Here is a 22108-nt window from a genome sequence, read left to right on the forward strand (position 1 = left end):
GTGGTTCATCCCTCGCCCTGCGGAGCGCGGCCGGACCGCACCACTGCGCGTTGCCGGAGGAGGGGGCGGCGCCCACCACCGCACCGGGAAGGGGGGGTCACCTTCCCCCCGTCCGCCCGCTGTCCATCAAAGCGCGCAGCCGAGCCAATCAGCGCCTCCCTCAGGGGCGCGCCCGTGACGTCCAGTCTTATTTGCATAGAGAGCCCCGCCCCTCAGCCTACGTCACCCGGGCTCCGCATCTGCTGCAGTCGCTGCGGGGAGGAGGCGGCGGCGCGAGCGCGGCAAAGGTGAGACCCCCCCCAGCCCCCCCCACCAGGACCCCCACCGGGACCCCCCCACGGCGACACCCCCGCAGGGACCCCCCCGAGACCCCCTCTGTGACCCCCCGGGCACTGGAGGGGAGGGGCGGCTGCAGCGGAGGAGGCGGGAGGCGGTGGGGGGTGATGATGATGATGATGATGATAATGATGATGATGGATGCGGCGCGGGGGGGGCTGTGCAGGGCCTGGGGGGTGGTCTCGGTGCGGCGGGGACCGAGTGGGTGCAGCGGGGTCGGGCCTGCGGGGAGGAGCAGGGGGTGACCCCCCTCCCCATCAGCCCCGTGCGCACCCCCGATCAGCATCGACCCCCCCCATCACCACCCTGACCCCCCCATCACCACCCTGACCCCCTCCTCGCAGCACTCTGCACCCCCCCACCCCGCAATCAGCACCCTGTGCATCCCGAACCCCTTCCTTGCATCACTGCACCCCCCCAAACACCAGCACCCCGACCCCCCCATCAGCACCCTGCACCCCCTCCCCGCATCGTCCTGCACCCCGCTATGAGCCCCCCCATCGACCCCCCCTCCGCCAGCCCCCCGAAATGCCCAGCAGCACCCGCCACCCCATTCCTGCACCCCCCTCTACGAGCTCCCCGCATCCCTGCGCTCCATCCTGCATCCCCCTGCTCTTCCCTGGGCGCGCACCCACCTCTGTGTCCCCTTGCCTGGCATCTGTGTGTCACCCCCCGGGTCCCTGTGACACCCCCCGGGTCCCTGTGACACCCCCGGGTCCCTGTCACCGCGCTGGCCACGCCGTGCGGGGGCACCGCCGCCGGTGCCATTTTGTCACCGGGAAGATGCGGGAGAGGCTGCGGCGCCCTGGCCGCGCCCCCAACGCCACGGCAGATCCCGGGAGCCGTGGCAAAGCCTGGCGGCCATGGCAATTCCTGGGAGCCGTGGCAATTCCTGGGAGCCATGGCAAAGCACGGAAGCTGTGGCAATTCCTGGCAGCCGTGGTAAAGCCTGGAAGCCATGGTAATTCCTGGAAGCTGTGGCAATTCCTAACAGCCACGGCAATTCCTGGCAGTCACGGCAATTCCTGGCAGCCACGGCAGTTCCTGGGAGCCACGGCAGTTCCTGGGAGCCACGGCAGTTCCTGGGAGCCATGGTAAAGCCTGGAAGCCATGGTAATTCCTGGCAGCCGTGGCAATTCCTAACAGCCATGGCAATTCCTGGCAGCCGTGGCAATTCCTGGCAGCCGTGGCAAAGCCTGGCAGCCAGGGCGAATCTCTGTGCCCGTGACAAACGCTGTGGGCCACGTGCCCCACATTTACCATGGACACACCGTGGGTTCCTCTCTGCGGGTGACAGGAGGTGGCCTCTCCCTCTCTGAGCCCTTTGGGGCTGAGTCACCCCTTGATGGCCACACCATGGCCTGACCTGAACCAAAATATCCCAAATCCGTGCTGGGAACGGCTCCGAGCGGGGCCGGGCACCCTCACGGCCTCTCCCCCACCCTGCAGATGGCGTCGGCTACTGACTCCCGCTATGGGCAGAAGGAATCCTCGGACCAGAACTTCGATTACATGTTCAAGATCCTGATCATTGGCAACAGCAGCGTGGGGAAAACCTCCTTCCTGTTCCGGTACGCCGACGACTCCTTCACGCCCGCCTTCGTCAGCACCGTCGGCATCGACTTCAAGGTCAAGACCATCTACAGGAACGACAAACGCATCAAGCTGCAGATCTGGGTGAGCACAGAGACCCCCGGGCTGTCCCCAGACCCCTGTGCTGGGCTGGGGTTATGGGGAGGGGGTGATGGTGGGCGTGGGGAGATGGATGGTGAGGGTGGTGGTCAGTGATGGTGGTGGTCAGTGAGGGGTGGGGGTGATGGATTGTTGGTATGGGGGGTGATGGTCACTGTGGGGTGATGCTCTGTTGGGGGATGGTCACTGGGGGGGTGATGGCCACTGTGGAGTGATGGTCACTATGGGGTGATGGTCACTGTGGGATAACACTCGGTTGGGTGATGGTCACCGTGGGGTGATGGTCACCGTGGGGTCATGGTCACTGTGGGGTCATGGTCGCTGTAGGATAACGCTCGGTTGGATGATGGTCACTATGGGGTGATGGCCACCGTGGGGTGATGGCCACCGTGGGGTGATGGTCACTATGGGGTGATGGCCACTGTGGGGTGATGGTCACTATGGGGTGATGGCCACCGTGGGGTGATGGTCACTGTGGGGTGATGGTCACTATGGGGTGATGGTCACCGTGGGGTGATGGTCACCGTGGGGTGATGGTCACCGTGGGGTGATGGTCACCGTGGGGTGATGGTCATTGTGGGATAACGCTCAGTTGGGTGATGGTCACTGTGGAGCTGCCCCACCAGGGCGATTCCAGGCGGGGGCCGGACTGCCCCCATGGTAGGGGGCCCTGGGGGGGTGTCACTACCCCCCTGGGGTGACATTCTGCTGTCCCCTGTCCCTGCCCAGGACACGGCCGGGCAGGAGCGGTACCGCACCATCACCACCGCCTACTACCGTGGGGCCATGGGCTTCATCCTCATGTACGACATCACCAACGAGGAGTCCTTCAACGCCGTGCAGGACTGGTGAGCACCACGGGGGGCTCTGGGCACCCCAAACCGCCCCAGCCGCCCCCTCCCCACACCTCTGATCCCCCTCTCCCTTGCCCAAGGTCCACCCAGATCAAGACCTACTCCTGGGACAATGCCCAGGTCCTGCTGGTGGGGAACAAGTGTGACATGGAGGATGAGCGTGTGGTGTCCTCGGAGAAGGGCCGCCAGCTCGCCGAGCACCTGGGTGAGTTGGGGAGGGGGAGCCCCCCAGCACGGCTGCCAGCCCACAATTAATTTAATTAAGGGCTTAATTCCCTGCGTGTAATCGCTCCGCTCCGACACCGGTGGTGACTTGGCACCTGGTGAAAAACCACAGAGTCACTGCACACCTTAAACCCTCTGTGAGATGCTGGGGGGAGGATCCGGGGGATTCTTTGGGTGGGAAAAATGGGATTTTGTGGTCGGTGGGGGCAGGTTGCAAACCCTTTAAATATTGAACAAGGAGGAGGAGGAGGAGGAGCCGCGCGGGGTCTGACGCGGGGCCGGAGCTTTGACGTGCGTGCGTGTCCCTTGTCCCTCTGTCCCTCCTTCCACGTTGTCCGTCCCTCCCACCCACCTCAGGGTTTGAGTTTTTCGAGGCCAGCGCCAAGGACAACATCAACGTGAAGCAGACCTTCGAGAGGCTGGTGGACATCATCTGCGAGAAGATGTCCGAGTCGCTGGACACGGCCGACCCCGCCGTCACCGGCGCCAAGCAGGGCCCCCAGCTCACGGACCAGCAGGCCCCCCCCCACCAGGACTGTGCCTGCTAGGGGCCAGCCCCCCCTAAAATCCCCCCAAAAACCGGTCAGTGCACCCCAAACACCCCCCTTCCCCACCCCCCCTGAGCTCCTCCTCTTGGGGGTCCCGCGGGGGCTTTTGCTGCTGATACCTCCGAAAGGGCTGCGGCCCCTCTAGGAGCCCCCCACCCCAATTCATTAGGCTATGCCCCCCACCCCTTAATTTATTTTTAAGCCTGGGCTGGTAGAAAACTTCCCCCCCCATATTCTGCTTTTAATCACTGTCAAGAAACCATCACCCCCAGCCCCATTTCCCCTGGTGATCCCCCCCTGTCCTGGCACCCCTTGCTCTGGAGACCCCACCCTGTCCTGGGACCCCCCTGCCCTTTTTCCTGCTCTGGGACCCCCTGCTCTGGGGATTCTCTTACCCTGGGACCCCCCCTTGCTCTGGACCCCCCTGTCCTGGGGATCCCCCAACCCTGGGACCTCCTTCCCAGCGTGTGGGTGCTGTGACAGGACCCCCAAATCCCCCTCCCCACTCCCTCCCACCCCGTGTGCTCCCCCTTTACCCCGAGAGCTCCTGGTGCAGGGGGGCTCTTTGTGCCCGGCTTTCCTGCCCCTCCAGCTGGATGGATATTTCCTGACTCTTGTTTATTTGTATAAATAGATGCTAATTTATGCTCCCGCCGTCTTCCTCCTTGTACATACAGAAATTCCTTGTAAATAGGTGTAGGAAGTGACGCTGTGTGCGTGACCTGCTGTGCTGTGGCCGTGGTGGTGCATTTATATATATATATATATATATATATATTCTGATTTTCTTTTGTTGTTGTTTTTTTTTTTTTTTTTGTTTCTCTCAGTGTGGTAACCTTGCTTGTGAAAATCACTTTTAAAAAAAAAAACCCCACCAAAAAAAAAAACCAATCTAACCCCACACCCCCCCAACCCCACAACCAAGCGACGACAGAACTGTTATTATTTAAATAATAAGATTTAAAATGAAAAATGAATTCCATGCATCAGCAAGGCCGAGCCAGCTGGAGCCAATCTGCCCCGGTTTGGGGGAGCAGGGCTGGTTTGCTCCAGGTATTTGGGATCTCGTGTTCCTGTAGTTCTGTGCTTCTGTGGAGACTGTGAATAAGTGGATATATTCCTGTAGCCATGACAGAGCTGCCCTTTATTTATTTTTTCCTGGAGCGCTGTGTCTTTATTTTACAGATTTCCCTCTATTTCCCCCCATCATGATTCCATCTCCTTCCCTCCCCTTTCCCCCCTCCTCTTTTTTGTGAAGTTTACTTATGGAAGAGTTACACTGTACTGTACAAATGTCAAAAGTGTCAAAAAGAGTACAATTTCCTAAAAATCACTGTATTAAAAGAAATGTTGTGAAGAAATAAACCAATGCTGATCAGAAGTTCCTCGGGGGTCCCTGAGTTGCCAGAGAGAGAAGCAAAATTAATCGGATTTTTTAAAATTATCATCCCCCAAATGGCTCCTGCTGCTGCTGAGGGAGGAGCTGAGTCCCCCCGGGTGTGTGACAGCAGGGACCAGGGCAGAGCATTAAGGCACAGCTTTAAAAATCAAATAAAAAACCCCAAAAAACCCCATTCAGGCAATTCTCATTGACACTGGAAATAATTCAGCTCTTGGGGATTATGCTGGGGGTGTCCAGCTTGCCCAGGGCTGGGAGCAGAGGGACGTGGTGGCCCAAACCCTGCCCAAATTTGGCTCCAACCCCCCCTCCAGCCTCCCGAGCTCTGCAGAGCCGGCGGGTGCAATCACATCCCTATTTATAGAGGATCCAGGTGGCTGCAGCCCCCGCCCGAGCCGGGGGGGAAACGGGAGCTGAGGCAGCTCGGGGGGAGTGGAGTGATTTTATCCCTGAGCTGGAAGAGAAAAAGCAGGAGGGGAAGGAGTGAGGAGCAGCCAGAGTGAAGCACAGAGCGGCTTTTGGGGTGGAATGACCTTAAATCCCATCCCTTCCCACCTCTTCCACCATCCCAGGCTGCTCCAGCCTGGCCCTGGATCCTTGCAGGGATCCAAGGGCAGCCACAGCTGCTCTGGGAATTCCATTCCAGCCCTCACAGGGAAGAATTCCTTCCCAGTTTCTACTTAGTGGGGATCCAGGTGGCTGGAGGAGCAGCAAGGGACTGGTTTGCTCTGCAGAGGGAACAAATCCAGCCAGGCCCCTTCCCAGGGGCTGCAGCAGCTCCTCCTCACCCCGGCTCTGCGGGCAAATCCCAGAAGAAATCACTTTACAGCTTCTCCTGCAACAAGAGATTGTTACAACCCCGACCCACGGCTGTAATTAGCAGCTGAGTTAATCAGCAGCAGGCACGTGGTGGGGCTGGCTCTGGCCATGCCCTCCCTCAGCTGGGGCGCTGCACAAAGCCCAGAAATCCATGGAAATCCATCGGAGTCCATCTGCAGGGTGCTCTGGGACGGCCTCGAGCCTCTCTAGGCCCCGGCGCTGCTCTGGCTCTGCCGCGGCGGCTCCTGGCTCTGCCCGGGGCTGGGGGGCTGCAAAACACCCGGAGTGAGCTGGGCACTGCAGGGGGGCACCTGCCCCTGAGCTGGGCACTGCAGGGGGGGGCACCCTGCCCCTGAGCTGGGCACTGCAGGGAGGGCACCCTGCCCCTGAGCTGGCACTGCAGGGGGGCACCTGCCCCTGAGCTGGGCACTGCAGGAGGGCACCCTGCCCATCTGCTGGGCACTGCCCAGGAGCAGGGAAATCATCCTGCCCCTGTGCTGGGCACTGCAGGGAGGGCACCCTGCCCCTGAGCTGGGCACTGCAGGAGGGCACCCTGCCTATCTGCTGGGCACTGCCCAGGAGCAGCAATCCTGCCCCTGAGCTGGGCACTGCAAGGAGGGCACCCTGCCCCTGAGCTGGGCACTGCAGGGAAATCATCCTGTCCCTGAGCTGGGCACTGCAGGGAGATCATCCTGCCCCTGAGCTGGGCACTGCAGGGAGGGCACCCTGCCCATCTGCTGGGCACTGCCCAGGAGCAGCAATCCTGCCCCTGAGCTGGGCACGGCTGAGGGCACACCTCGAGGGCTGAGCCCCTCAGCTTGGGAAGGACTTTGAGACACCTGAGTGCATCCAGAGGGAGCAACAAGGCTGGGAACAAACCCTGGGAGGAGCTGGGGGTGCTCAGCCTGGAGAAAAGGAGACTCAGGGGGGGCCTGCACAGCTCCTGAAAGGTGCCTGTGCCCAGCTGGGGCTGGGCTCTGTCTCCAGGACAGAACCAGAGCACACAGCCTGGAGCTGTGCCAAGGGAAATACAGGTTGGATATTGGGAAAAATGTTTTTATGGAAAGAGTGATAAAGTTCTGGAATGGTTTTCCTGGGGAGGTGGTGCAGTCCCCATCCCTGGGGGTGTTTAACAAAGCCTGGATGTGGCACTGGGGGCCAGGGCTCAGCTGAGCTGCTGGGGCTGGGTTGGACTCGATGACCTTGAAGGTCTCTTCCATCCTGGGGATTCTGTGAATTCTGTGAATTCCTGGGGCTGGCAGGGGCTCAGGGGCGGGGCTCACCCGGTGCTTGAGGTAGGACAGGTAGGTGTCCCAGCCCAGGGTCACCACGTTGACATAAGCCACGCGGTAGGGGGGTGGCACGAAGAGGAAGTTGAGGATCTGCGCCGCCGGCCACACGCTCCAGTCAGCCTGGGAAGGGACAAGGAGGGACAAGGAGGGACAAGGAGCAGCTGGGGGCTGCCCACGGCTCCCAGCAGGACAGAGGGGACAGCCCGGGCAGGGACTCACCTTGTACAATTCCCAAAATTTCTCCTTCAGCTCGTCCCAGCTCTCCTGCAGAGATTGGCCCTCCAGGGTGCCGATGGCTGCGGGGACAGGAGGGGTCGGTGGGAACTGGGGTGGGAAGTGGGGTGGGAAATGCCCCAGACCCCTCCCAGTGTGGGCGGGGAGGGCAGAGCCAGCAGCATCCAGAGGAGGGAGGGCCGGGAAATGGAAAATGAAAGGGAAGGGAAGGGACAGATGTGTCTGGGGAACAGCTGGGGCTGTGCCAGGGGGTGGGATGGAGATCAGGGAAAGGTTCAGGGGGTTTGGGATGGATCCCAGGAAAGGTTCAGGGATGTGGGATGGAGATCAGAGAAATTTCTTCCCCCAGAGGGTGCTGGGCCCTGAATTCCCCCGGGAATGGCCCCATCCCAGCCCTGCCAGAGCTGCAGTGCTGCCTTTGGTCTGTAAGCTGTGAGGAGAACTTGCCCACGCCCCACACAAGGCTCACTCAGAGCCACACCCTCACACACCACAGCATCTGAACACACCCAACCCCTCAGGCCCTACCAGAAGCTGCTGGGCTGGGATTTTGGGGCCACCCCAGTGACCCCCGAGGCCCCCACGTACCCATGAAGTACCAGGCTCCCATGGTGGGCGATGCCACCAGCTGATCTATCAGCACCTTCTTCAGCACGGTGCGCAGGCAGCGCACGCCCCGCGCCGGGAACGCCCAGTCCAGCCACAGGTACCAGAAATGCATCAGGGGGCCCAGGCTGCAGCCCACCACAAACATCCTGCCTGCAACGACAGCAGTGCTGGGCACGGCCAGGAGGGCACCCTGGGGGAGGAGTTCCTCCCTCTGAGGGCAGGGATGGATTTCCTGGCCGGCCCTGGATCCCTGGAAGTGTCCATGAGGGCATTTTGGGGAGGAATTCAGCAGGGATGGATTTCCCCCAGCCCTGGATCCCTGCAAGTGCCCCAGAAGTGCCCCAGGCTGGGGTTTGGAGCAGCAGGATGGTGAGAGGTGTCCCTGCCATCCCTGCCTCGAGACACTGGGATTTGCCCATCCCATCCCAGTGCTCACCAGTGCCCCTCCCAGTGCCACCAGTGCCCATCCCAGTGCCCATCCCCGCCCAGGGCAGTGGGATTCACCCAGCCCATTCCCTCCCAGTGCCACCAGTGCCCCTCCCAGCACCCATCCCCACCCGGGGCAGTGGGATTCCCCCAGCCCAGCCCCTGCCAGCTCTCACCAGTGCGTCCCAGCTGCAGCTGGCTCTGGGGGTGCTTGCGGCGGTGCCACTCCTGGTGCAGGCAGTCCCCGGCGGCCAGCAGCCCCCCGCAGCTGACGGTGTTGGTGAGGAGCAGCAGCCGGCCCGTGAACAGCGAGCGCCAGGAGCGCAGCAGCATCCTGGGCACGGCCTGGCACAGCCTGGCACGGGGACGGCCCCAGAGTCACTGCTGGGCCCCCCAGTTAGGGCCTGGGTACCCCCAGTGTCCCCCAGTTCAGAGCTAGGTACAGCTCTCCCAGTTTGGGCCAGGGTGCCTTCCCAGTTCCACCCAGTTCGGGCCTGGTACCATCCCTCGTTCACCTGCACCCTTCCAGTTCAGGGCTGGGTACCCTCCCAGCTCTCCCAGTTTGGGCCTGGGTGCCTCCCAGTCCAGGCCTGGTACCATCCCCAGTTCCTCTGCACCCCCAGTTCAGGCCTGGATACCCTCCCAGTTCTCCCAGTTCAGACCTGGGTACCCTCCCAGTTCTCCCAGTTCGGGTCTGGGTACCCGCCCATTGCCCCTGTGCCCCCCAGTTCTCTCTCCAGTTCTCCCCTCTGCGTGTCCCAGTTACCTCTGCCGCCCCTTCCCAGTGCCCCCACTGCTCCACACCCCCCGACCCCTCTACCACCCCCCAGTGCCCCCTCAGTTCCCCCCAGTGCTCCCAGTTCCCCCTCAGTTCCCCCGTCCCGCCCTGCTGCCTGCCCCCCGCTCACCCCCGGTATCTCTGTACCCCTCCACTCACCCCGCTGGGTCCCCAGCGCCCCTTCCCGGACACCCCCCCGGCTCCCGGTGCCTCCGGCTCCTCCCGGTTCCCCCCGCGCCCCCTCCCGCCCCTACCGGGCGTTACCGCCACCCGCACGCGGAACCGGCGAGGGTCACGTGACAACAACTTCTGCTTCCGCCCCCTGCCATGACAGCTACCGAGGCAAAGGAGGCCGCCATGACAGCTACCGAGGCAAAGGAGGCCGCCATGACAGCTACCGAGGCAAAGGAGGCCGCCATGACAGCTACCGAGGCAAAGGAGGCCGCCATGACAGCTACCGAGGCAAAGGAGGCCGCCATGACAGCTACCGGGGCAGCAGCTCGCCCAGGGGCTTGTGGTGGGGCGAGCTGGGGATGGTCCAGGGGATCCCCGCGGTGCCCCAGCCCTGCCCTGCCCCTGGCACCTCGGTTTGGGGGCAGCAGGGTGTCTGGGGAGCTGTGGTGGCCTGTGGAGGTGGCCACGATGGGTGTCAGCAGTGCTGGGACCATCGCTCTCCCCACTCTGCTGGTGCCACTGGGGTCCCCCAGGTGTGGGGATGCTGCTGAGACCTTCCAGGCTGTCCCCAGAGCCTTCAGAATTCTTTGAGAGGCTTCTCTTTGGAGCTTGAACACCAGCTCTGTGTCACCTTGGTTGTGGGGGACAGCAGAAGGGCTGGGGGGACGTTGCTGCTCCTTTGTCCTGGGAGTTTGTCACTCCCCGGGACACCCTGGTGGGAACTGAGGCTCTTTCTCAGCGATGTGGGACAGCTCTGGCTGTGAACTGGAGGCAAAGATCCCCTCACTATCAGGTGCTTGTCTGCCAGGATTGGTGTGAGGCAGGCAGGAAGGCAAAAAACTCACCAGCTTCTAAAAACATCAGCTTTATTCCAACTGCCAGGAGCCCTGCTCCTCCTCTCAGCCCATCCAAACTCCTCCTGACGCCGAGGGACAGGGCCAGGCCAGCCCTACCTGTAGGAATTGGCCTTGTGCTTTGGCAGGAAGGTGAAGCTGGGCGGGACAGGGCCCAGGAGCAGCTCACTGGGAGAAAGAATCAATCACAGAATTAATCCAGAGACCTTAAAGCCCATTCAGTGCCAGCCCTGCCATGGGCAGGGACACCTCCCACTGTCCCAGGCTGCTCCCAGCCCTGTCCAGCCTGGCCTTGGACACTTCCAGGGAATAAAGACAACAAAAAACCAAACCCAAGGAGGGGTCAGTGCTCAGTGCCCAGCTGTCAAACGACCCTGTGGCCCTACAGGGGCTCTGCCACATCCCTTTTGAGCAATTGGAATCAAACGTGATGCTTCCTGACCTTATTTTGATCCAATCATCCACGTTCTGGCTGGCCATGAGGGTCTCCAGGTAATCCCTGCCCAGGTAATAGGGCGGCCGCTCGTTGATTTTCTGAGGCAGGTGTTCCAACAACCCAACTGGAATGTACCTAGAATGAAATTAAATGAGTGCTAGGGGTTCATTAATTAATTAATTACTGTTTAAAGGTCCTCCTGGCTGGGCAGCATCACCTGCACAGGAAGGAGAGCCACTCCAGCAGGAATTTCCTGGTTTTCTCCACTCCCTGAGTGTCTGACCCCCAGTGCTCCAGGCCGTAGTTGGTGAAGTCCTTGAGGATGTCAAACCTCTCCCTGGAGGAGATGTCCCAGTGTCTCTGCTCCTTGATTTCCGTGAAAAGCCAGGGTTTGATGAGTGCCCCTCTGCAGCCAAAACAAAACAAAACAAAACAAATTGTTATTCCCACCATGGATGCTCCTGATTTGAGACACTTCCCAGCACTGATTTCTGCTTCAAATCTTCTTTTCCATCCCAACAAGAAGCTCCAGCTGATACAAACTGATTTCACCAATTTTCAGGGTGGTTTCACTGAGAGGAAATTCCATGCTTTGGGTTTGTTTAGGGATTTTTTTAATCCTCTTTATTTTTTTTTCCCCTCTTGAACCACCAGAGCTCAGGAGTGAAGGGAAGCACAGGCACTTGCCTTGCAATCATGATTCCAGAAACTCCCATCTGCATGGCTCGATTTGCATCTTCATAGGACAAAATATCCCCATTTCCTGCCCAGAAAGGAGGGAGAAGCCAGAGGTCAAAGAGATCCGTGAGGACAAGTCAAAGTGAGCTAATGCAGGCATGGGATAAAACTCAAACTGGACACAAGGTCCCAGAGCCAGATGGTCCAAAGAGGCTCCTGCTTTGGATCCCCAGGGATGTTCCTTACGAGGGAAAAAGGAGCCTTCTCCTCTCTTCTCCTGTTTCCCTGAAGGCTTAGGGACTTTGTGCCACAAAATCCAAGAAAACCCCTTTGAAACCCAAGGGGCTGGTGTCCCTTCCCTCTGGCACCACATCAGCAGCACCAGGTGTGGCATCCACATCTCCTGAAAAATCCCCTCGCCCAGGATTTCTCTCCTGGGAAGCTGAGAGGCCTCAGAGAAAAAGGAAAACAATCATAATCTCATTGCTTCTCCTGTGTTTTGCTGCTTTGGAATGTGTTTGGAGATTGTTTATCCAACAGGTGAATTGTTTCTTGAGAATTGTTTTGACTCACTGGCCAATCAGGGTCAGGCTGTGTCAGGGCTCTGGAGAGAGTCAGGAGTTTTTTATTATTTTTTTTTTAGTCTTCTGTAAGTATCCTTTCTGTGTTCTTTAGTATATAAAGAATATAGTATATATATATATATATATATATATATATATATATCTAAAGTATATAATATATATATAAAGTATATATTCCTCAGTATTTATTCTTTAATATAAAATAGTATCATAAAGTAACAAATCAGCCTTCTAAGAACATGGAGTCAGATTCCTCATTCCTTCCTTCCTGCCACGAGGGACCCAGCAAATACAAATCAGGGATGCTCCAACCTTTTCCCCATGCCAAGCATCCTTGGGAACAGAATTGTAACAAGATGATGCCCATGGCAGGGGGGAATGATGAGGAGGACTCCATGGATATCAGCAGGTAATTAATGACTTTATGACACCATTTATTCTGTACCACATTACACTGTATCCCATTGCATCCAAACTGAACCTGCCCAGCACTCAGCCCTGCACACCCTGCCCAGGATCTCGTGCCTGTCCTGACAGTCCTGACACACACACACAGCCCTGGGCCTGCAGGAGCCAGAGCACATCACTGTGGGTGAGCAATACCACGCTGCATTCTACTCTGGCACAGACAGGCACAGCACATGAGAGAAGAATATTCTTGGGAGGAACTGTGCCTTGCTGCTCTCTGTGAGGAGAAATGTGGGGTTGCATCCCTGGCCCTGCCAGGACCCAGAGCACCATCACTGTGGGTGAGCAATGCCCTCACTGCATTCTGCTCTGGCACAAACAGGCACAGAAAATAGTAAGAATTGTTTTTCCCTTCTCTGAGGTTCAGAGATTGTGGAACCCAGGAATATTCTTGGGAAGAACTGTGCCTTGCTGTTCTCTGTGAGGAGAAATGTGCGGCTATTTCCTGGCAGGCCAAGGACCCAGAGCACCATCACCCTGGGTAAACAATCCCCACATCACATTCTGCTCTGGCACAAACACAGCAGCAGCGAATGAGGTAAGAATTGCTTCAATCATTCATTTCTCTGCTTCTCTCAGGTTCAGAGAATGTGAATCCCACAGGAACACGCTCTTTGCCCCCACTTGGAAGGGATTTGAAAGGAAAGGAGTGCCCAGGGAAGCCCCACGTACCGAAGAGAGGCATGGGGCTGGCCAGGCGGGCGCACTCGGCGATGTAAGCCCAGTCGGCGCTCCGCGTGTAGCGCTGCTCCCGGGAGCGCCCGTGCAGCTGTGGAGAGAGCAGGGACAGCTGCTGCATGGCAGGGACACCAGCGTGGGGAAGGGAGCCTTGGCATGGGCCTTGGCATGGGCTTCAGGATCGGCCTCAGGATCAGCTTCGGGATTGACCTTGAGATCAGCCTTGGGATTGGTGGGTGCTGAGAGCAGAGCTGGGTAAGGGATCCCTTGGGATCAACCTCTGGATTCACAGAATTTACAGAATGACCAAGTTGGAAGAGACCTTCAAGATCATTGAGTCCAATCCAGCCCCAACAGCTCAATTGAGCCCTGGAACCTTGGGATCAACCTTGGGATCGAGCTCGGGATCGAGCTCGGGATCGAGCTCGGGATCAAGGGGTGCTGACAGAGCACAGCTGGGTAAGGGATCCCTTGGGATCTACCTCTGGATTTATAGAATTCACAGAATGACTAGGTTGGAAGAGATCTTAGAAGTCACAGAGTCCAACCCAGCCCCAACAGCTCAGTTGAGCCCTGGCACCTTGGGATCAATCTTGGGATCGAGGGTGCTGACAGAGCACAGCTGGGTAAGGGATCCCTTGGGATCTACCTCTGGATTTATAGAATTCACAGAATGACTAGGTTGGAAGAGATCTTAGAAGTCACAGAGTCCAACCCAGCCCCAACAGCTCAGTTGAGCCCTGGCACCTTGGGATCAATCTTGGGATCGAGGGTGCTGACAGAGCACAGCTGGGTAAGGGATCCCTTGGGATCTACCTCTGGATTTATAGAATTCACAGAATGACTAGGTTGGAAGAGATCTTAGAAGTCACAGAGTCCAACCCAGCCCCAACAGCTCAACTGAACCCTGGCATCCATGCCACATCCAGGCTTTGTTAAGCACACCCAGGGATGGTCCCTTCCCAAACCATTCTGGGATTCCATGATCATGGAGCCAAGGCTCAGGAGCAGAGAGGAAAACACCCTCTGCACCTGAATCTTCCTCTTTTAGAAGCAGAGGACACCAAAAGGCTGGGGCAGGTCACCCCAACTGATCTCCAGGCAGAACTCCCAGCCACCAAGGCCACACCTCTGTCCCCGTACCGTGACCATGGACGCGCCCCACTCCCGGATCCTGGGGATGATTTTGTGAGCCACGTTGACCTTCTCCTGCACCCCAGTGCGGATCTTCACCGTCAGTGGGACATCCAGCACCTGCAGAGGAGGGAAGATGAGGCCAGGCTGGACTGGGCTCCATCAGCTCAGCTCAGCTCAGCTCCAGGAGCTCCGACTCACCGAGTTCATCCCGCGGACGATCTGCTCGAACTTGTTGGAGCGAGTCATCAGAGCACAGCCTCCTCCCTGAGGGACAAAACACAGACCTCAGGACCTTCCTCACACAGTGGAGACTTCTTGGGGCATCTCAGAGTTTGGACAAAGTGGATCCTTCAACCAAAAATATTCCAGAGTGCTTTTCCCTCCCAAATCCTGCCAGGCAGAGACAGCCATTCCCTGCTCCTTGAGCAGATTAATCCCCTTTTCACTGAGATCATAAATGAGCTGGGAGCTTTGGATCAGGCTGGAAAGAGCAATCAGGCAGCAGAGGCTGAGGGTGAAGACAAGGATTCATGGAAGGAAAATGCACCACAGAACTTCTCACCTTCTTGTAGACCAGGTCGATGGGACACCCGACATTGATGTCAACAAAATCCACGTCGATCGTCCTGTTCAGGAGCTCTGCACACTTGGTCATGGTGTCTGGAAAGGCTCCCTCCAGCTGCCAGAGGGAAAGAGCTTCCCTGAGTTCCAGAGGCAGCTTTTCCCCTGGGCAGTGAGCCCGTGGTGGGTGGTGGGAACCCTCACCTGCACCCCAAAGATGTCCTCGGTGTGGTGGCGTTTGAGCAGAGCCCACTCGGAGGACTGGCCCTGGAGCAGGTTGGTGCACACAGCCATCTCCCCACAGGTGACATCTGCTCCGAAACGTTTGCAGATCCGTCGGAAAGGGAGGTTTCCACACTGCCAGGGACAGCAGGGATTGTCAGGAGATCTGCTCTGTTCCAGCCGTGCCCGCAGCCAGCTTTGGCACAAAGATGGAGTTACCAACCTACCGTGGTCAGTGGAGCCAGGTAGAGCTTGCCTTGGATTTCCAGCTGGAAAACAGGGATGGAGGAGCAGGTCAGCAGAGCTGCAACACTTTTTATGGAATCACAGAAGGATCATCCAATTCCAATGCCCTGGCTATGGGCAGCGACACCTTCCACCATCCCAGGCTGCTCCAAGCCCTGTCCAGCCTCGCCTTGGACACTTCCAGGGATGAGGCAGCTTTTCTGGGAATTCCATCCCAGCCCCTCCCCACCCTCACAGGGAGGAATTCCTTCCATGCTCTGCCTGCCTCCCCCAGCTAAAGGCTCTCCAAGGTTTTTTTCCCCCATCTTTCCATGCACAATCTCCTCCAGGGGAGCAGGACACAAGGGACTCTCACCTTCTTCTTCTCACACGGCCGCAGCTTCGTGATGTCTTCATCTGTCAGCGGGCCCAGGGCTGGGATGGAGGGAGCACCCTCAGCCCCTTGGGAGTTCTGCAGGGCCTCAGGGGTGGGAGCATCCTCAGCCCCTTGGGACTGCTGCAGGGCCTCAGGGGTGGGAGCATCCTCAGCCTTTTGGGAGCTCTGCAGGGCCTCAGGGTTAGCAGCACCTTCAGCCTCTTGAGAGCTCTGCAGGACCTCAGGGTTAGGAGCAACTTCAGTCCCTTGAGGGTTCAGAAGGGTGTCAGGGTTGGGAGCACCCTCAGCCCCTTGGGAGTTCTTCAGAGCCTCAGGGTTGTGAGCATCCTCAGGTCCTCCGGATCCCTGCAGAGCCTCAGGGTTGGCAGCACCCTCAGCTCCTCTGGATCCCTGCAGGACCTCAGGGTTGGGAGCATCCTCAGCCCCTCGGGAGCCCTGCAGAGCCTCAGCTCTGGCATCTTCTCCCTGCTCCTGCAGCACGGGGCCTTCTCTCAGGCCCTCCTGGGGAGCAGAGCAGTTGGACACCTCCGTGGAGCCCCCCATGGCTCTGCCTCCCTTCCCAGCACGGAGCCCACGGAGAAACTCCTCGGCCTTGTGGAAACTGAACTTCCTCTTGCGCAGCTGCTGCTGCAGCTCCTTGGAGAGGCCGTTCCTCACCAGCAGCTTCCCCTCCCACTGCTGCGCCAGGGCGGCATTGACCAGGTTCTGGTGGCCATCCCCGAGGTGGGCCTGGCCAAAGCGGCAGGTGACACCGTAGGGACAGCGGCCGAAGGTGTCGAAGAGGACGCAGCGCTGGCCCAGGTCTGCAGGTTTGGCCGCCAGGTACTGGGACACGTCGTGGAGGAAGCGGCAGCGCGGCCCGAAGTGGCACTGCCCGGCACAGCCCTGGGGACAGCACGGAGCAGAATGGCCCAGGCTGCTCTGAGCCTCACCTGGGATCCCCAGGGACCCTCACCTGGTCCCAGGGGGGAGGGATGGACACAGTGGAGGGGATGGACACACTTCAAGGAAGGTGACACTTTGTTTGTGACACTCGGCTCATCCCACGCCACCCCCTCCCAGCTGGTTTTTATGGAATTCCAGCCTGGTTTGGCTTGGAAAGGACCATAAATCCCATCCAGTCCCACCTGCAGGGGCACCTCTCACTATCCCAGGCTGCTCCAAGCCCTGTCCAGCCTGGCCTTGGGCACTGCCAAGGATCTAGGGGCAGCCACAGCTGCTCTGGGCACCTGTGCCAGGGCCTGCCCACCCTGCCAGGGAGGAATTCCTTCCCAAAATCCCACCTAGCCCGGGCAGAGCAGGGCTGTGTGCCCCACCTGTGTCACCGAGGGGCACAGCCTGCTCTGCTCGTAGCAGGTGGGTTTCATGCAGGGCCGGCTCCTGTTCTGCCCCCGGGCTCTCTTCTTCTCCTCCGGGCGCTCCTTCTCCTCCTCTCCAGCATTGCCTTGGCTTTCCCCATCCTGGCCGAGCTCCTCTGCCTTCACCCTCTTGGCTGGGGGTTCGCTGACCTGCTCCTCTTCCTCCTTCTCCTCCTTTTCCTCCTCCTCCTCGCCCCCTGCCCGCAGGTAGGCGTGGAAGCGCTCCTTGGAGGTGAGGAACCTGCGGGGAAAGGGGGTCAGGAGGGGGTGTTATGGGGGGGGTACCGGGGCAGGAGGGGCTAGGCATGGACTGGGGGGGGGTGTGGAGAGGTCGGGAATGTGCTGAGAGGATGATGGAGGAGTTGGGAATGTACTGGGAAGGGGATGTGGAGAGAGTGGGCAGGTCTGGGGGGTCATGGAGGGGTCGGGAATGTACCGGGAGGTTTATGATGGGACCGGGCAGGTACCAGTGGGGTTATGGACGGGTCGGAAATGTACCGGAGGGTTTATGATGGGACCGGGCAGGTACTGGGGGGGGGGTCATGGAGGGGTCGGGAATGTACCGGGAGGTTTATGATGGGACCGGGTAGGTACCAGTGGGGTGATGGACGGGTCGGAAATGTATCGGGGGGTTTATGATGGGACCGGACAGGTACTGGGGGGGGTCATGGAGGGGTTGGTAATGTACCGGGAGGTTTATGATAGGACCGGACACACAGCAGAGAAGGTTATGAAGGGACCGAGCCCGTTCTGGGGGTGGTCCCAGAGGGGTGGGGCACATCCCGGAGGGGATAGGCTCAGAAGGGGCCGAGGCCCCGGTCCCGCACTCACCGGGCTCGAACCGGCGCCACGCCGGGCGCCGCCGCTGCCATGCTGCCGCGCGCGGCGATGACGTCAGGGGCGGGGCGGGGCCACGTGACCGGGCGCGCGTGGTATAAAAGACCCGGCTAAGGCGTACTCCTCTCACACCGGCGGGAGTCGCACGTGCGTGCGGTTTGTTTGCTGTGGTGTTTGTACACTCTCTGAGGCCTGTTCGGGGGCTGCCACAGCCCCCTCATGAGCACTAGCGCTGCCCAAGCAGGGAAAGAAGGCCGTTGTGCAGCCCTTTTACCGGGGAGAGGTGTTATCCCTTGTGGCAGCTCCTTAGGGCTTCTCTCTGGGGACAGCTGGGTGTGAGGGGGTCACAGGTGCTGCCCCAGGCCTGGCCCCTGAGGGTGGGCATGGTTGGGAGGACCCCCGAGACCACTGAGTTCAACTTAGAGCAGAACAGCCACACAAAGTGCCACTTTGTCTTTCCTTGGTTTTGGGGGTGCTTGGCTCTCCTCCTCACAGCCATCAGGAGAGGGGATGGAGCTCTACAGGGATGTGGGGTACTTGCTGTGGTTTTTTTGTCATTTTAGGGTTATTTTTAAGTAGTAAATGCTCAGGGATGAACCAGCTCTTGCTCATGAGCTGCCTGGAGTGCTCAAGCCGCCCTTGCCTTTGCTCTGTGGGTGGAAGTTTGGGCTGAAAACCAAACTAAGACATCAGGCGTGCTGTGTCTCACCTTCCTCCCTCCCTCCCCTGTAGCTGCCACGTCTTCCTCATGTTTGTGCTGCTCTTTACACCTCTCCTGGTCCGAGATCCTCCGAGCCTGGCGTGTGTGAAAGATGCTGCGCTGAGGGGGCCGATGTCTCACGGGTGACGCATTTGGACCCTCCTGGATGACGTTTCCTTTCCAGCTCCATCGCCTCCGCAGCCCCGTTTGACTCACGCTTGGCCCAGGCTGCTGGGAGGGCTGAGAAAAGGCTGTGAAATCCAAGTGCAGCAAGACCTGGGCTCCATCTTCCCTGTCCTTGTGCTGAATCCAGGATTTTATTTAGCTGGGTTCGAGCTGGATGTGGGGTCACCTCTGCTCTGTGGAGGCACCAGCGAGGAGGCAGCTTAATTTGTGGGTTTTGTCCTAATTTAGGAGCTGCTGGAGATTCTGCTCATGGTGCTGGGAGATTACCACGAGGTTGAGACTGTTTATGGGCACTGCAGGGTTGTGTGTGCACATGGGGTGGAGGTAGAAGTGCACATGGGGCTTGAATTCTGCTGTTTTCCCGTTTTAGCTCGGTTCTTTCTAGATGCTCCATCAGAAATGGCTTTTGGGAGGAGCTGGGAGCCCGGTGGGAGCTCCTGCTGCTGCCAAGGGTGGGCAGGTTGCACCATGGGACCAGGCTGCTGTGGGAAGAGCTTTGGGCTGACTGGTGTTAATTAGCACTGGAGAGAAATATTAGGAATGCAAAATGCTATTTTAAGCTTCAGATTGGCCAGGGGAAGGAAGGAAGGAAGGAAGGAAGGAAATGAGGCTCTGGGGTGTCAGTTTGCAGGAGGTACTTGGCACTCTCAAACCAGCCTGACTTGGCACTGACGCCAGCTTGCGTCTGGGGGGCATCCTGCGCAATGCAGATTTTTAGGAGCTAGCCTGCGTATCCGGGCCACCAGCCCTGGAACACAAACAACGGCCATTTTCCCAGGTAAGCACAAGTCACCACCTCAGTTTTATGGTGTCAGTTTGCTGGATGTACTTGGCACTCGCAAACCAACCTGACTTGGAACTGGTGCCACCTTTCCTCTGGGAGGCATCCTGCGCAATATGGATTTTTAGGAGCCAGCCTGCCTATCCGGGTCACAGGCCCTGGAACACAAACAATGGCCATTTTCCCAGGTAAGCACAAGTCACCACCTCAGTTTCATGGTGTCAGTTTGCAGGAGGTACTTGGCACTCTCAAAGGAGCCTGACTTGGCACTGGTGCCAGCTTTCCTTTGCGAGGCATCCTGCGCAATATGGATTTTTAGGTGCCAGCCGGCCTGCCAATCTGGGCCACAGGCCCTGGAACACAAACAACGGCCATTTTCCCAGGTAAGCAAAAGTCACCACCTCAGTTTCATGGTGTCAGTTTGCAGGAGGTACTTGGCACTCTACAACCAGCCTGACTTGGCATTGGTGCCAGCTTGTCTCTGGGAGGCATCCTGCGCAATATGGATTTTTAAGTGCCAGCCGGCCTGTCCCGGCCACCAGCCCTGGAACACAAACAACGGCCATTTTCCCAGGTAAGCACAAGTCACCACCTCAGTTTCATGGTGTCAGTTTGCAGGAGGTACTTGGCACTCTCAAAGCAGCCTGACTTGGCACTGGTGCCAGCTTTCCTCTGGGAGGCATCCTGCGCAATATGGATTTTTAGGAGCCAGCCGGCCACTTGGTGCCACAGGCCCTGGATCACAAACAATGGCCATTTTCCCAGGTAAGCAAAAGTCACCACCTCAGTTTCATGGTGTCAGTTTGCAGGAGGTACTTGGCACTCTCAAACCAGCCTGACTTAGAACTGGTGCCAGCTTTCCTGTGGGAGGCATCCTGCGCAATATGGATTTCTAGGAGCCAGCCGGCCAATCCGGGCCACAGGCTATGGAACACAAACAACGGCCATTTTCCCAGGTAAGCACAAGTCACCACCTCAGTTTCATGGTGTCAGTTTGCAGGAGGTACTTGGCACTCTCAAACCAGCCTTACTACGAACTGTTGCCAACTTTCCTCTGAGAGGCATCCTGCGCAATATGGATTTTTAGGAGCCAGCCGGCCAATCCGGGCCACAGGCCCTGGAACACAAACAACGGCCATTTTCCCAGGTAAGCACAAGTCACCACCTCAATTTCATGGTGGCAGTTTGCAGGAGGTACTTGGCACTCTCAAAGCAGTCTTACTACGAACTGGTGCCAGCTTTCCTGTGGGAGGCATCCTGCGCAATATGGATTTTTAGGTGCCAGCCGGGCAATCCGGGCCAGAGGCCCTGGAACACAAACAACAGCCATTTTCCCAGGTAAGCAAAAGTCACCACCTCAGTTTCATGGTGTCAGTTTGCAGGAGGTACTTGGCACTCTCAAAGCAGCCTGACTTGGCACTGGTGCCAGCTTTCCTGTGGGAGGCATCCTGCGCAATATGGATTTTTAGGAGCCAGCCGGCCTATCCGGGCCACAGGCCCTGGAACACAAACAACGGCCATTTTCCCGGGTAAGCACAAGTCACCACCTCAGTTTCATGGTGTCAGTTTGCAGGAGGTACTTGGCACTCTCAAAGCAGCCTTACTTGGCACTGGTGCCAGCTTTCCTCTGGCAGGCATCCTGTGCAATATGGATTTATATGTGCCAGCCGGCCACTTGGGGCCACAGGCCCTGGATCACAAACAATGGCCATTTTCCCAGGTAAGCACAAGTCACCACCTCAGTTTCGTGGTGTCAGTTTGCAAGAGGTACTTGGCACTCTCAAACCAGCCTGTCTTGGCACTGGTGCCAGCTTGCCTCTGGGAGGCATCCTGCGCAATATGGATTTCTAGGAGGCAGCCGGCCAATCGGGGCCACAGGCTATGGAACACAAACAACGGCCATTTTCCCAGGTAAGCACAAGTCACCACCTCAGTTTCATGGTGTCAGTTTGCAGGAGGTACTTGGCACTCTCAACGCAGCCTGACTTGGCACTGGTGCCAGCTTGCCTCTGGGAGGCATCCTGCGCAATATGGATTTTTAGGTGCCAGGCGGCCACTTGGGGCCACAGGCCCTGGAACACAAACAACGGCCATTTTCCCAGGTAAGCAAAAGTCACCACCTCCGTTTCATGGTGTCAGTTTGCAGGAGGTACTTGGCACTCTCAAACCAGCCTGACTTGGCACTGGTGCCAGCTTTCCTCTGGCAGGCATCCTTCGCAATATGGATTTATATTTGCCAGCCGGCCACTTGGGGCCACAGGCACTGCATCACAAACAACAGCGATTTTCCCAGGTGAGCACAAGTCACCACCTCAGTTTCATGGTGTCAGTTTGCAGGAGGTACTTGGCACTCTCAAACCAGCCTTACTACGAACTGGTGCCAGCTTTCCTCTGGGAGGCCTCCTGCGCAATATGGATTTATATGTGCCAGCCGGCCTGCCAGTCTGGGCCACAGGCCCTGGAACACAAACAACGGCCATTTTCCCAGGTAAGCACAAGTCACCACCTCAGTTTCATGGTGTCAGTTTGCAGGAGGTACTTGGCACTCTCAAAGCAGCCTGACTTGGCACTGGTGCCAGCTTTCCTCTGGGAGGCATCCTGCGCAATATGGATTTTTAGG

At 58.4% G+C, this 22108-nt stretch overlaps 3 protein-coding genes across 5 annotated transcripts; 1 reads left to right on the forward strand and 2 right to left on the reverse strand.

Annotated features, from left to right (window-relative positions):
- The first annotated feature begins 161 nt into the window (after window positions 1–161).
- Window positions 162–5036, forward strand: RAB3A (RAB3A, member RAS oncogene family). The gene is made up of 5 exons (XM_059870210.1): window positions 162–287; window positions 1786–2013; window positions 2758–2876; window positions 2963–3087; window positions 3465–5036. Exons 2-5 carry the CDS (start codon window positions 1786–1788, stop codon window positions 3653–3655), a joined length of 663 nt encoding a protein of 220 aa, XP_059726193.1. The 5' UTR covers window positions 162–287; the 3' UTR covers window positions 3656–5036.
- MPV17L2 (MPV17 mitochondrial inner membrane protein like 2) lies at window positions 4771–9604 on the reverse strand. 3 transcript variants are annotated; one of them, XM_059870218.1, is made up of 6 exons: window positions 9467–9604; window positions 8611–8789; window positions 7988–8158; window positions 7385–7461; window positions 7157–7285; window positions 4771–6142 (listed from the first exon to the last, which is right to left on the reverse strand). In XM_059870218.1, exons 2-6 carry the CDS (start codon window positions 8765–8767, stop codon window positions 6080–6082), a joined length of 597 nt encoding a protein of 198 aa, XP_059726201.1. In that variant the 5' UTR covers window positions 8768–8789; window positions 9467–9604; the 3' UTR covers window positions 4771–6079. The 3 variants fall into 3 exon arrangements, with proteins under 3 accessions (XP_059726201.1, XP_059726202.1, XP_059726203.1); XM_059870219.1 differs by having other exon boundaries at window positions 9372–9488; XM_059870220.1 differs by lacking the exon at window positions 4771–6142 and having other exon boundaries at window positions 7154–7285; window positions 7988–8258.
- Window positions 9605–10235: 631 nt separating this feature from the next.
- Window positions 10236–17882, reverse strand: DUS3L (dihydrouridine synthase 3 like). The gene is made up of 13 exons (XM_059870206.1): window positions 17816–17882; window positions 16943–17225; window positions 15606–16511; window positions 15232–15273; window positions 14987–15139; window positions 14784–14900; window positions 14420–14485; window positions 14228–14338; window positions 13079–13175; window positions 11364–11439; window positions 10894–11082; window positions 10683–10811; window positions 10236–10408 (listed from the first exon to the last, which is right to left on the reverse strand). The coding sequence occupies exons 1-13, from the start codon at window positions 17854–17856 to the stop codon at window positions 10336–10338; spliced, it is 2283 nt and encodes a 760-aa protein (XP_059726189.1). The 5' UTR covers window positions 17857–17882; the 3' UTR covers window positions 10236–10335.
- Window positions 17883–22108: the final 4226 nt, after the last annotated feature.

The sequence above is a fragment of the Haemorhous mexicanus genome, chromosome 29 (assembly GCF_027477595.1).
Source record: "Haemorhous mexicanus isolate bHaeMex1 chromosome 29, bHaeMex1.pri, whole genome shotgun sequence".
Classification (NCBI taxonomy): Eukaryota; Metazoa; Chordata; class Aves; order Passeriformes; family Fringillidae; genus Haemorhous; species Haemorhous mexicanus.